A 15,787-nucleotide genomic window follows, 5' to 3' on the forward strand; every position below is an offset into this window, starting at 1 on the left:
AGGTGTTAAGTCTTCTACTCAGAGTTCCTTTTACAATAAATTTTATTGTAAGATACAGATACAGGTAGTCCTTGTTTAGCGACCATTCGCAGTTACAACAGTGATGGAAAAGTAACTTTACAACCAATCCTTGGATTTATAACCTTCGCAGGTTTGTAAAGCAAAGGAAGGCTGAAATAAGATAATAAGCAGTTGTGGTTTCATTTAGCAACTGTTTTATTTAACAACCAAGTTGCCAGTCCCAATTGTGGTTGCTAAACAAGGATTACCTGTACCATTAAGATACCTTCTTGCATTTTTTTCTGTGCCCATAATAAAATTGTATTTATCTGTATGGAGAGTATATACTTTTTTTTTTTTTTGCTTTAGTTATACAACACAACAATGTAACAATGTATTCTATATGTTCTGCAGGAGGTCACTAGGGGTTCCCTGGGAGATTTATTTATTTATTTATTTAAAAAATTATTTCGAATTCAGGCAACTTCACATTAAAGAGGTAAGTTTCATTCTTTATTTTTAGTTCAAGAACACTGTTAATGCATATTACAGGCCTACACATGAAACAAATAAAATAATTTTGTAACCTGTGGCCTATATCTAAGCCTGAATGTGCAGGGGTTCCACAAGGCCTGAAAAATATTTCAAGGGCTCCTCCAGGGTCAAAACGTTGAGAAAGGCTGGTCTAGTGGGACAGGGGAGGGAAGAAGGAACGGAATACACTGATAAAGGGTTAGACTATATAATGTGAACAATGTGAACGATGGGCACAGTGCCCAAGCCCTTCTCCAAAAATTTTAGAAATGACAAAAGGAAACTGTTAAGTCAAATTTAATAATTTTAATTGATCAACTTTGTTATAAAAATAAGTATTTATTTTTGGGTACGTGGGACCCGTACAAATGTTAATCTTAATGGAAGAATATTTCCGATAGAACACTGAAAAGGAGCATGCCACACTGTAACATTGAAAATTTTTCTTGCAACATGGAGAATAAACACAAGTCATTTCTATGACTGGGTGCAGACTGATTAATAATACAGGGTAAAAAAGATTTATCAGTGGTAGCAATTTTCTTTTTTGCAATTTAATTTGTCTATGATAATTAAATTTTTAAACATACATGTTAAAAAGTATGAGGGACCTGTTTAAGATTAGTACTCTAAAAAAGTAGCTAAAATCTGTCAGACAAAAGTAGTAACAGGATTAGTTTTATCCCTATGAATTGAAGTTACGAAGATTAAATAACATCTCAAAAAAGAGAAAATATAAATAAAGAGAAAACAAACCTGCTTACCTGAAAGTTGACATCTTCTTTTTTAAAAATTAGTGCACGAACTTCATCAGGATCCCCATTAAATATAGCTTGGACAAGTGGTGGCTGAAATATAAACAACAGTAATTTATTTTAATTTTAAGGCTGCTGCTGTTCAAATGTGATTACTGTATATGATATATTACACCATGAATAACCAAAACATTTCATAACAGAAGTGCTATCTTAGAAAATTATAAAAAGCATTGTTAAAAGATGTTTTGCTTAAACAACTGTGCTATTTTCAAAACAAAACAAAAAATAATAAATCCTATTATGGGAAATATTGCATATTGCCACAGAAAGAAAAGTATCTCTCCTTAGCACATTACTTTTTTAAAAAAATGCAGTAACCCATTCACTTGCAAAAAGAAAATGTCAGAAAGTTTATGTAGTGTGTTGTGATAAGCAACGAAGTACAGAATATCTAAATTATCTTATGACAATCATTACGTATTTCTAAAAATATCTACATGTTTCATCATCACAAAATTTTAAGAACACTGCCACACATGCCATATGATAATGAATCAATCTATATCTTAATAGAACATTACTTTACTATTACAAGATTGAGTAGTTCAAAATCACATGATCAATGTGTACATGTTTAACAACAGAGCATACCATATTAATTCTCAAAAAAGAATTCATAGCCAATTAGAATCCATTAAACTGCTACTTTAATAGTGACCAAAATACTGACCATTCAGTATTTCACCTTTCTTTTTATTCTGAATGAAAATGGCCACAGTAGTCCTTAGAATATCAGAAAATACAGATTCCCAAAAAATCTGGGTCAGCTTATACTGAACTTTTATTAGCTTCTATATTTAGACAAATAATACCAATTATATTTTTATATAAGTCACATTTGAAATTTGAACCAAAATTATAAATAAGGCACATGCAAGAGAAGCCTCTTACCATGCCATATTCTGAAGCTGACGGATGTCGAGATATGCTTTTCTGAGGCAGTTTGGAAATAAATGTGGGAGAATCATCTTCCACCTCCTCCAAAACAACAATACACACGCGACTCATTCGATCATTAAAAGAACAGCAACTTAAATTTGCAATAGCCTTGTAGTGATAGCAGAGACAGCACATAAAGTTCTTTTCTTCTACATATAAGTTGCAAAAAATACTCCCGTGTTTTGAAATTTTTAACTCATGCAACTAGTATGTATACCATTTGCCAAATTCAGTAACAAGAGCTATTCATCTAACAGTTTTCAAGAAATTTTATAAACAAAAGATCCGCTATTCTTCATTCAATCAATATTAAAATATAAATCACAACAGTATATATATTCTGTATCTTATATCAAATAAATTGCTTTTGTTTAGTTTCTACAGAACAGTCTTCTTTAAACAGTATGATCATTGTTATGGACAACATAACACCATTCTGTACAGAATGAGGCAACTGCTCTGGCAGAGATGATCACAGCTCTCCCCAGTCCAGCAAGGTCAGTCTCCAGTTAATAGTAGTCAGTTTTCTACCAAAAAAGGCACACGTGACCGCCCAAGTGTTCCCACTCATGATTCATTTTAATTAACATAATTATTAGCCTTCATCTCTGAAATTCACCACAGAAAAAATAATTTTATTTCTCTGTAGTTATTCAAAACTAGATCTTCAAGCTTAACATTTCTTCATTTAAAAATTCCTGCAATGTACAGCTAAGCTGCAGTACATTTACATGTGATGACTCAGACAATGAAGGACAATGAGATTCAAATCATAGTAACGATAATACTGTTCGTTCAATCCAGATTCTCCAACATATAGTAACAAAGAATGCTTCACTCCATCAGACAGAAAGCAATGCAGTACATTTGTTGTCAACCATCAGACCATTGCTCTAGCTGTTCCAATAAGGAACACGCAAGGCGTAAAAAACGGTAAGGACAAGCACTTCAGGAAAACACTAAAGCATAAGCACTTGAATTATTGCTTTAGACTTTTCTTGCAGAAGTAGTTCATCACTCCAATGCTTCCTTTCATCACTGTGTGAATAGAGCTCCTCTTATAGCTTCATTCAGACCAAAGGGGGGAAAAAAAGAAAGGGAAAAAAAAGATCAGGTCCTAGACATAATCTTTCAGCCAACTTCTTTATTCGAAGATCTGTGCCGATGCCAGCTTGGAGGTTGCTTCAGGTTACATGCTCAATCCAAATGTTGTCATTAATTCATGATTTTTGATGCAGTAGATGCTATTGCCGATATAGTGCCTTAAAAAGATCATTATAAAACACACTAACAGGACACAAAATCGCACCCACAGCAGTATTCCAATCAAGCGATCATCTAAATAGCACAGACTGCAAACCCGCAGTATGAAATGCCTAGTAATGCTCACATGTTACACTTACCAAAGAAATGAGCTACTGCTCTGGATGCAACTTCCTGCGCAGGGGGAGGAAAGAGCTTTTGGGCAGCTCTTACAGAGTATCCATGCCAGTTGTGTATGACTAATTCAGTTCTAACATAAAAATTCTGTTGAGACTTCTAACATTTTCCACTAAAAGCCACAAAAAAATAAGTATACTGGCACTGCTGAGCAACAATGTAGGGAAACAAACAATTCCAAACCCCTAACTACTTTCATCTGTTACTCTATTCTTAGAGCAGTCTCTGTTAACCCATTATGAGCACGAAGTGTTTCTGACAGAGACAGCTACAAAATCAACATTAAAAAAGCTTCTAAAGAGGCAATCCATTACAACCAACCAATTTCTACTTACTAGACAAAAACTGTATGTACTTTAGGATTCTTACAAATGCTAGCAAAAACTGTATTCATACAGAGAAAAATAATCCATCACACTGAATTTACATTTTTAGTTCCAATGTGCTCAGTGGCAGCAATGATCTGTGAGCATATCATACACAACAGATCATATGCCTAAAGCACTAGAAACCGATTAGTTAAAAAGCCTGCTGACGCTTATTATATAGTCTAGCGTTTTAAGACTATTTATTTCAGATCAATTATACAGCCTCAAAGTAAGTATCTAAAGCCTGAAAGCTTGAAAGCTGATTGACAAGAGAGTCTCAAGTATCTTGTCGGAAGTTATATGGATATATTTCAAAGTTGTATTCCAATGTTAATTAAACTAACAGTTATTTTCTTACCAGCCTTTTCAAATTCTACATTTAAAATTGGAACAAAGCTGACATTTCAGGATAAAAATTATTCTATATAAAATGACTTATCCAAGGACTTGATTTTGAAGATTATGTTTTAATATTAGAAAACAAATTTGACATTCACTCAGTTGTCTCTGTTTAACTGACAAATTCCAGTACTTTACTGAAGTAATATTTTTAAGTGTACAATTTCTATTTATAGATTTCTATCCTTAACTGAGAGACAACATAGCAGACCACTTTGGAGGTAATGACCCTGGCCACATCGCGTTCCCTCCCTTTCTATTTAAACTAAATTTTCTCATCAATTTCAAAATAGGGTAATCTGTTGTAATGTTTGTTACAATCAGGGTTCATGATCCTGTTAGTAATCAGGCTACAGTCTAGAATTTCCTGTTTTGATAATTTAAACTAATACCTTATATCCAAAAAGATCCCTTGAAAATTATGGTTGGGTAAACAAACATTCATGAGGTTGGGTTGGAATTGTCATAAACCAAGATAACAGAAAGGAAATAGAAAAAAATATTTTTTCCATATATAATTATTTATTGAGCTATACAGGAAACACTGTTTTGGATGCCTATACACCATGAGAGATGAGATTCAGACTTAACTTCCCTCCTTAGCAAATACTAACATGTTGCTACCTGGAGTCACCTGTGTTAGATGGGTGACCATATAAGTAATATAAATAAATAAATAGCACAGGTAAACAGGAAGATTTCTCACTTTCTAAATATGTGGTTGGCTTTAGGCATTCTGGGCATTAAACATATTTACAGCTCACTGGGTACTCAGTATAATTGTTTTCAATTATGGTACAAGGTCTACTAAATACTGATTTAATATTTAAAAAGTAGTACAAAAATATTTCACTAAATACAGGTACTTCCATTTCTTATATTAAGCTTCTAAAGACATATATGGATAGAGACAAATGCACATACACATACAGTATCAGGGTTTTAATTCTAAGATTTAGTTATAGAATTTATTGTTTGACAATTTTGGCAACAGAAAGCTGTAAATATTTTAGATAACTAAAAATAAGTTATAAAATAAGAACAAATTTCAATATTTGGTAAAATTGAAACATAAAAATGTCTGCTAAAATTCATATTTTAATTCATTCTTGTAGATTGAATGCATCAGCATAAGTTGCATCTGCATTCTAATACAATTACTTAAAAGTTTATAGAAGAATCAGCTTATAAAGCATAATGTTATCTAAGAATTTAGGCTGGTATTCTGCTTCCCTATTAGTTAATGCCATTTTATATTCTTACGCCACAAGGAATATAGCATATAGACACAAGAGTACTTTATTTTAAGAAAGGCTTCATTCATTCATTCATTCATTCAATTGGAATTAACCATAAGAATCATAAATGGCATACAAAATGAAAGGATCCTATTTTTATTTTCCCTAAATTTGAGGAAGTTTTTTGCTTGGATTCCTTTACCAGCAGTTCAGCGTTATCTCTTATTTCAGGTTTTGTTCTCATATGCATTTTGATAAAGATCTCTCCTACATCCTTTGAGCAATTCACATATTTATTCACTATGCCATATATGCGGGCCTCATTATTTATGCCTTATTATTCATGGAGTTATGTTTCCATGGTTGCTAAACAGAGACCTGATATGCAGTAAAGGTTTTCATATATTAGAATCATAGTTTGAAGGGATCACAGACATCATCTAGTTGAACCCCCTGCTCAGTGCAGGGTTTAGTAGAATGTCTAGAACAGATTATCTCTGTTTGAGGATTTCTAACCCACTTCTTCCAGTTCTGCGGTTTGGGGCAAGAGAGAGGTCATCCCTCTCTCATCTGTGTGAGAATCCCTCAGATCAGTGTTTCTCAACCTTGGCAACTTGAACTCCCAGAATTCCCCAGCCAGCTTGCTTGAATTCCAGGAGTTCAAGTCCACACATCTTAAAGTTGCCAAGTTTGAGAAACACTGCAAGATACTTGAAAACTGCTATCCTACCTCCCCAGTGTATTTTCCATAGGCTAAACATATCCAGGTCCTTTACCCATTCCTCGTAGAGCTTGGTTCCAGAGCTTTCACCATCTTAGTAAAACTCCTCTGAACTTGCTCCAATTTCTCACGTGTCTTTTTGAAATTTGGTGTTAAGAACTGGATACAAATGGAATCTGACCAGAGCAGAGTGGAAAAATTACTTCCTCACAACTGCTTTATGCTCTTGTGAATGCACCCCAAGATAGCATTTGCCTTTTTAGCAGTTGCATTATATCAGTGGCTCGTTAACTTGTGGTGAACAAAGACACCATCACTTTCATCCAGATTCCTGCCAAGCCAATCTCCCACACTCTATACTTTTGTCTTGCACTTTTCCTATTCAGATGCAGAACTTTACGTTTCTCCCTGTTAAATGCTATCCTATTGATTTCAACCCACTGCACAACCCTGTCTAGAGCTTTCTGAATTTTCTTTCATATAAGTATTATCCCTCCCTTCCAGCTTTAAGTTATCTAAAGCTATTGATAAAAATGTTGAACAGCACAGAGCCCAGGACACAGCCTTATAGCACTCTATTTGATAATTCCCTCCAAGATGAATTGGAACCCTTAATGAGCATTCTTTGGGTATGGTCATCCAACCAATTTTGAGTTCATCTAAAATCATCTAGCCCATGGTTAACAATTTTATTAAGGAGAATATAATGAGGCACTCTATTGAAGGCTTTGCTGAGATCCAGGTAAATTGATCTACCAAGCTAGTAACTCTGTCAAGGGAGATAATGTTATAGGGTTAAGTTTCACATGATTTGTTTACAACAAATTCATGTTGGCTCCTGTTAACTACAGCATATCTATCCTAGTGCTTCTCAACTTTGGCAAATTTGAAGGGAAAGTGTCTCAGAAAAATCCATGACATCTTATGTAGACCAATTATAATAAAAAGCATTTCTACTGTGTCAAAATAAACCAATTAAATATCACAATTTGCTATGCCACTGCAAATGTTCATTTTTTATTGGAACAACTTTGCTTCAGAACTTTCCTATCAACAACTTTTTGTCACAAAGCTAAAATATTAAGCTAAGTAAAAGGCAACTTTCTTCAATAGGCATCATATAATAAAACAAACATCAAACAAGAAAGGCTGTTAATATACAGTAACAGTTGGATTTTGAGAAAAAGAGCCTGCTTTCAAAATATATATGACGCCAAATTTTAAGTTCAAGTTTAATAATGCGTACTTGAAAAAAGTCTCAGTTTTCAATAATATTTTATTTCTCGATATTACACTTCAGAGAATAAAGTTAATTACAAATAACTGGTGTACAACTGCTTGCTAAGAAATCTTAACATTTTCTGCTTGGATATCAAAACTTACTAACAAGAAGCTTTTTTACAATTTGACACTCAGTTTACAGTTCAGGGGACAAAAGATTTCCAAAATTTAATTTGTTTTAATCAGTTCTTTCTGATGCTCTCTAGCTGAGGAAAAATTAAATCTCTCAAAATGTCTGCAATTTAAATACATCTATTTTTAGCAGTTTACTATAGCTTGGTGGTATGACCCCCAAAAAAAAAAAAAACAGAAGGAAACTTCTTTATGGTTAAAATAGGTTGCTAAGGTTACAAAATGTTTGTCTAGACCAGCTACCGCCACCTGAAAGTTTTTTTCCAAAGAAAATCCCATCAGCAAGGCTTCTTAGAAGTTACTACCAATACTTTACAATATATTACAGGAATGCCCACTACTTTGCACTGAAACTATCTGGAAAATGCAGAAAATAATATTCATATTGGTCTGAACTTTAGAAGGGTGGGGATAACACAGTGATTACAACAATTTAAAATGTTCAGCAGTGACTCACATTAACACTGTATGTTTCCAATTTAAGCCTTCTTACAAACCAATACCTTATGTTAATTAACAAATGAGCCAATAGTATAAAACATTTATAGCTTAGAATATGTTTATGTAACAAAATAGTCTTAGGAGACAATATACAACTAAATCACACTAATCTATGTGTGTTTACTCAAAAGTATAAGGCTACTGTTTTCAGTAAGATTGCTACTAAGATTATAATAATCCTCTTTCTTACAGGGCGTAAAGGGCTACCTTCTGAATAACATACATATGGTTACAGTTTAAGTAATTTGGTTGTGTATTGTGTTAAGAAAACTATTTATGGAAAAGTAATTTCCTCTCTTTCTTGACTTAAGAGGGAGACAAGGCTATGCTATTTGTACATTTTCTAATTCTTGTTGTTCTGCTGGAAATTCCTGATATATATTCTTACTCAACTACCTGAAAATTAACATCATTTTGTTTTTTAGCACACCATTTTTGATACTGAAGTATCTTTAATTATAAGTACAAAAAAATGCTGCCATTTTGACAGAGTTCCTTGTGAAAAAGCAACTGTCAAGTTGGCAAAATTTACTCAATTCGTATTGAAAAAAATAGGGAAAAAAGACTAAGGAGTGGGAGGTGTTTTTTTTTAAATCTAGCTACAGTTCATGAATTTCAACTTTGAAATGGTTTTGTATGTCTAATGGATTACATCAATATTAAAACATTTATTAAAAATTGAAGTTCATATGTACTAAGTTGTAAGGCAATAAGCATTTTATTAATCACACTGGTACTGGTTATCCTACTGGTTAGTAAAATACTGCTCCAATAAAAAATATAGTTTCCATAGATACCTTTAAAAATTCCAACTTCTGCATAAATTACTCATCATCTTTACACCTGCACAATCTGACATTATAGAACCACAAGGGTTAAATATAATCATTATATAACAGGTATAGTGCCTTATTATTTAAAAAAAACTAGTTATCAGTGGTACTTACTTTTATGCTAGTATTTGCATGTACTACACTTTCCATAATGGAATCTAAAAGATTATTAAGAAGCACCATGAATCCGAGAGCAGAGAAGAATGAAAACAAAAAAATCTGGGTCTTTGCACTAACAGTGTTTAAGTATAGTCCTATGAATCAGAAAAGTACAGAAAAGAAATAAACTTGCTTGCCCTTATTCACTGTAAACATTAAACCTATACACAAATACTGTTTTTGGTTTTACTAATCCCTTTAGCCTCTACGATGGGACGCGGTGGCACTGCGGGTTAAACCGCTGAGCTGTCGATCGGAAGGTCGGCGGTTCGAAACCGCGCGGCGGGGTGAGCTCCCGTTGCTCGTCCCAGCTTCTGCACACCAAGCAGTTCGAAAACATGCAAATGTGAGTAGATTAATTGGTACCGCTTCGGCGGGAAGGTAACGGCGTTCCGAGTCGTCATGCTGGCCACATGACCCGGAAGTGTCCTATGGACAACGCCGGCTCCAAGGCTTTGAAACGGAGATGAGCACCGCCCCCTAGAGTCGGACACGACTGGACTTTACGTCAAGGGAAACCTTTACCTTTACCTTAGCCTCTACATTTTAGAAAACAATGATGTCAGACAGTTTACTTTTGCATTTCAATATCAAGAAGAAATTCCAATCAACCTGGAAGTGATTGGAAGACTAGTAGTATTATGGTAATATTTCCAAAACTAATGAAACACTTGTACAGTATGCCTTGAAATTAAATATTTAAGGCAAGAGAAAACAACCAGATGCCCTTTATATTTTTTAGGTTACAGTTTTGATCAGCTCAAATCAGCAAGCTCATGATGAGCAATCTTGGGAGTATAAAACACCAGGATCCCTACACTATTTATGTCCTGTTCTTTTCCATGACTTCTAAAATGACTTTTGATTGTATTGATATTTGTATTTGTATGCAATCAGTTTTTTCACCATTTGTAACTGGAAAGATTTAATCTTTTCAGAACTGGAACTCATAGTTAGCTTACAAGATATGGGGTGAGGTTTTTTTCCTTGCATAAGTTTTCCTTCTGTTCAGTTTTCTTTTTCTTTTTTTGCATATACACATATGGCATATATATAAAACCCCAAAACAGACGGTAATACAGAGTTCTAGAATAAAATAAAGCATAATATTAATACTTAGCAGTATTAAGGGCAAAGGGTGAGTTATACATCCTGAAAAAAAAATAATCATAGACAAGTTTGAATATTTAAACCTGACACCTATTCCCTTCTACTACTACTACTACTAGTTTCTGAATAGATAAGACAACTTGTTAGTTCTTACATACTTACTCTATTTCCTAATATCAGTGTCTCATGTTGACTCCTAATAAACTGTCACACTTCCCATTTTTTTAAAAAAAATGATTAAATACTCCTTAGAGAACATTATTTTAACCTTTTGAGGAAATACACACACGTATGTATCTGTGTAGATGCATGCATGCAGGGGGGAGAAATGTACATTTGTATGTCTATACATCACACACACAATGTAAACATCCATGCACACATGTGATTTAGGCCATTTAAGACCGAAATTACATTTCTGCAACACCACAATAGATACCTTTTAAGTTGTACCCACATAAATCCTAACAGTATATTGCTTTCAAGCATAAGGGAAAGGCATGTAAAACTCTATCATTTAAAAATGAACTCTGAATTTGTTTTGATCAAGCTAATAAAAAAGCTAGTATAAAAAGCAGACTACTGCCCCCTACAGTACAAAATCAGAATACCATCCAGTATACTATTCTAATAACTACATTTATGTATGTGGGTAAATTGTTGAAATATGTTTGTGTCATGTATGTAAATGTATTTCATATATTTTACATATTACTAGACTTCAGAGGTTCATCCTTCATAATTTTATAATACTAGCAGGAGAGAGAGATGGGGAGACTGAAATTCTGCTAATAATTCTAGAGTTCCTATGAATTATCAAAATAGAACTATTTTTTTCCAACTATTTCTAAAAACCTGGTTTTAAAGTGATAGTTTCTCTAGTTCTGTTGATTGACACAAAAAGAACTGTCACCACACTTTTGAAATTCAAGGCTGTTAGTTCATGAATGAACAAAGTTAAAAATCTACAAATCGCAAAACAGAAAATTCACTTTAAAAAAAAGAAAAAAGTAGCAATGAACTTGAGAGCTTCCCCCAAATAACATATTCAGCAGATTAGTAAAACTAATTAGAAAATTACTCTGAAGAGAAAATAACATTTAAACTACCAAGTGACAGAATTTAAACTACCAAGTGACAGAAGCATATGACTGGAAATCTCTGATAAAAGACAGAAAAGATGAATCTCTTTCCAGTGCCAATACCATCATTTAGGTCAATTACAGAACATTTATTTAGCAGCAATGTCAACACAATTTACATTCACTTGCTTTATACTCTGCCACCAAGTATTTTTCCCATCTCTCAGAAAGGGGCTTTTGCTTTGTCCCAGAATTAAAAGTATCTTAAAAAAAAGATTTTTACTTAGGGAAGGTCAACATCAAATGTTCCTATACAAATGATCTAACGTTCATTGAATTCATTCATTTCATTAGCATAGTACAGATTATTGATGTTTCTTCCTCCAATTTTAAAACCACACTCATCTTCCAGCCTCCCTCAATATGCATACAGCATAAACAGTAGATCGAATAAATAAGGAGAGAGTATACAGCCTTGTCTAACTCCTTTGCCAATCTGGAGCCAGACTATTTCATGATATTCCATCTGGTTGGTGGCTTCCTATCCTATGTATAGGTTTCCCATGCAGACAATGAAATGATCTGGGATTATAAATTTAGTAAGCACTCAAGAAATTATCTCTCCTCCATTAGCAGATTTAACAACAATGGACATTCAGACCCCACCCATCTTCAACAGACAAAGTTTGTAGTATCTAAAGAAGTTCAGATGATTTAAAACATTTTGCATCAATTGTCAGTATTTGCATAATGACATCATGATGTAAATAACATAACTGACAGTAGTCTTTTATTTTTAAAAAAATTTAATCTACTGAACAATAGTGCATAGTCAAGCCACTTGGTAGTACAAGTAAAAAGACCCACTTTGAATATAAAGACAGGAAATCTAGAAGTTTAATTAAAGATTATGACAAAAGGTCAACGAGCAATTCAAACAGGTAAAAGGTTTTATGAAGACAAGAAGCAAAAGCTGTAATCCAGTTTGACTGTTGCATAAACAGAAGGGTCTTGGGGTGCCTTTGATTCTCCAAAGATTAATGAATTCCATTTTACAAAATTTCTTAGATAAAATTTTGATAATCTATTTGCTTATTTGTTTATCTATCTATTAAGAGTATTCTGCCCTCTACAATTACATAGTTAATGCAGGTTCTTCAATGACTTTGTAGCCTCTATATTAATCTGGATCAAATGTTCCTTTGATCCAGCTGTATTGAAGTATTTCTTCTGAAGGAATTCAGATGGACCTGGCTGAAATACAATCCTTTTTGTCTTCAGAAAATGTTGCCAATTTCTACTATAATTTCTGACTTCACAAGCTCTGTCCACATCACTGACTTGGTTTATTAAGGAGGATGTAGTGTTCATTGGAATTCTAGAGCCCAACTAGCATTTACTTCTTAGCCTACTTTCTTACCTTATTGATCCTACCTATCCCTTTGTAATATAGGCTGACGCATCTAATGTTGCCTTGGGAGCTATATTACTCCAATTGACTTCAGAGTTTCCAGGCAGCATTCCCCCTTGTGCATATCCTTCCAAACAGGTACTGCCTGCTGAATGATAATATACTTAACAAGGAACTTGCTTATTTATTTATTTATACACACCAAGATTTATACGGCTGCCCAACTCAAACAGTGTGACTCTAGGCAGCGTACAGCATAAAAAACATACAATAAGCCCATCCTCAGCACCACCATCATATAACCTTAAACATAAACAATATATAAATATAAAATACAAGTACAAAATATAAAATATATAAATATATAAAAAGGCGACCAAGCAACAGAACAGAACAACCAAAATGGGACTCTTACTCAACTGGCCCCTAATGCCTGGGCTTTAGCCATTAAGGATGTCTTTCAGACCTGACATCATTTTACTATCCTGTAATAGTTAGGATTGAATACAAGGAGCCAGAACATCTTTAGTCTTCTTGCAAGCTTACCAAGAGCACATACTTTCTTTTCTCAATTTGAGTTGTGTATCTCTTCCATTCCAAGCTTATAAAACAAGCAAGCTGATGCCCTGCCATGCAAGCCAGATTTCCTGTTTCTTATTTGCACCCTGAAAATTTTGGAAGTCCTTCTCCAGTATCTCTCCTTTTGAGATTGTTGTAGTTGGAAGACTTCTTCACTAACAAACTGAATCCATATGCAGGAAAAATTGAACTCTTATTAGATGCTAGGATGGATAACGTCAGACACAATTACTTCAGGAAGTTCGCCATCTCCTTCAGAAACAGACCATACCAAGGAATCCTACAAGCACTTTTTGGACTATCACCTCCAGTAAGGACTGCACCACCACCAGAGTCAGAGACCATGTCTGGTTTTCTACCAAATATTGGCTCTCTATGTAACCATCTAAGAAGATGGATACCTAGGTTATTGGACCATTTGCCAGAGTAGCATAAGTCAATCCTGTGGTTTTTCAATTACAGTTTTCTGTCACGATAAAAACAATCCAGTTTTCCAACATTTCATCTCAGAACAGCCTTCCTTCCCTTGAGGCATTGGCTTCACCGCCTTCTCCTATCTCAGCAGAGGAGAATGGAGAAGAGTTTGAGGTACAGTACATTCTGGATTCTCACAGCAGAAGGAGACAGCTTAAGTATTGGTTTACTGGGCAGTTGCAGCAGATATGCATGCATCCTACCTGCTTTGCATTTCCACTTGTGGTACCAGCAAAAGTGCCTGATTAACCACATAACCACATTAAGAAACCTCTGCAGTTGCCAGCAATTTTGAATCTAGGGAGGAGGGGAACTTGGTGGAGCATGGGAAAGCAGGAGGTTGGATAAGGGAAGTACAGGGAAGTGTAGGGACAGTCTGTCCCACTGAGAGAGGTACAGGAGCAGACTATTCCACTGAGAGGAGATGGAAGATAGAGAAAGGATGGTGTGGAAGATATGTTGGAAGCTAGAGTTTCTCAGAGCAGGAATCCTGATGTGCAATTGCCACCTTGCACCAAGCCTGAGAAACCCAAAACACAGCATCCACTGAACAGTGGAAAAGGCAGGAAAAGGTCTCTCTCTACTTCAATTTTGTGTATTGATGGGGAAGCACCGTACCTGAAGAGCAGGTTCACAACTTGGGAAGGTCCTCCAGGACTCACATCCGCTGGAACAGCAAATTAAGGCTGTTCCATCTTCAGCTGCTGAACCAGTTGTGGCCCTATCTGGGGTGAAAGACCTAGGTAGAGTGACTTAAACCCTCATTACCTCATATTTGGATTTTATTTTTTTATCCATTCAATTGTGTCTGATTCTTCGAGACTGCCTAGACAAGTCCCTGAAGTTTTCTTGGCAAGGTTTTTCAGAAGTGATTTGCCATTGCCTCCTTCCTAGGGCTGAGAGAATACAACTGGCCCAAGGTCACCCAGCTGGCTTTGTGCCTAAGGTGGGACTAGAACTCACAGTCTCTAGCCTCATGCCTTAACCACTACACCAAACTGGCTCTCCCCTATTTGGATACTGCACTGCATTTTATATGGGACTGCTTTTAAAGACATTCAGAAGCTCCAGTTAGTCCAAAGTACATCGTTTGTGTGTTAACTGGCACTGTCTGGTGGAAGCTCATTATAGCAGTGCTGTAGACTCTGTAATGACTACCAATAGGCTTCCAGGTGCAATTTAAAATGCTGGTCTTCACCTATAAAGCTCTTTATGACTTGTCATGTTACCTTCAGGACAACATCCTCCCATTAGAAAGGACCCAACCAATTCAATCTTGCAAAGAAAATCAAGTAGCTTGATTTTGGGGAGGTAAGGGGAGCTGAGACTCAAGGCACTGCTTCTCAGTAGCAGGTCTGGCACTCTGAAATGGTCCACAAGTGAAATTAAGTTAATTCCTACTTTAACTGTCTTCCAGAAGCAACAGAAAATGGAGCTGTTCCAGAAGTGTTGGTGATGCCATGAAGATTTATTTTATATGTTTTATTATTTTAAGTCAACTATGGATGTTTTAACTGTTTCTTGTACTTCCTGTAATCTGCCAAGAGTCTTTAGGATTGTGATGGGCCAAAAATATAATAATAAATTTAAAAATAAAATACTAAGCAAGCATGTATGTTTGTTATCCTGTGTGATCCAAGTAATGAAGTAATAATTTGCCATGACAACCTTCCTCAATGGAGAGACTTTTGACCTCAGAAATGGCCCAAGTGGGCAGAAGATGAGTAGGCTATACCCAGGAAGAGGGGGTTAGGCTGCCACTGAATGC

At 35.0% G+C, this 15,787-nt stretch overlaps 1 protein-coding gene across 4 annotated transcripts in view; it reads right to left on the reverse strand.

The window, feature by feature from the left end:
- The window catches only part of ANKRD28 (ankyrin repeat domain 28), a 94,776-nt gene that overhangs the window by 59,138 nt on the left and 19,851 nt on the right, over positions 1-15,787 (reverse strand). For 2 of the 4 annotated variants that reach the window (XM_063303841.1, XM_063303839.1), the window contains exons 1-2: positions 2,252-2,360; positions 1,299-1,399 (exon numbers count right to left, since the gene is read on the reverse strand). In XM_063303841.1, the coding sequence (XP_063159911.1) occupies positions 1,299-1,399; positions 2,252-2,360 (210 nt within the window). Of the gene's footprint in view, positions 1-1,298; positions 1,400-2,243; positions 2,361-15,787 lie in introns of those variants that run through there. The other 2 variants (XM_063303840.1, XM_063303838.1) reach the window with 2 other exon arrangements.

This window comes from Candoia aspera, chromosome 4 (genome assembly GCF_035149785.1).
Source record: "Candoia aspera isolate rCanAsp1 chromosome 4, rCanAsp1.hap2, whole genome shotgun sequence".
NCBI lineage: Eukaryota > Metazoa > Chordata > Lepidosauria > Squamata > Boidae > Candoia > Candoia aspera.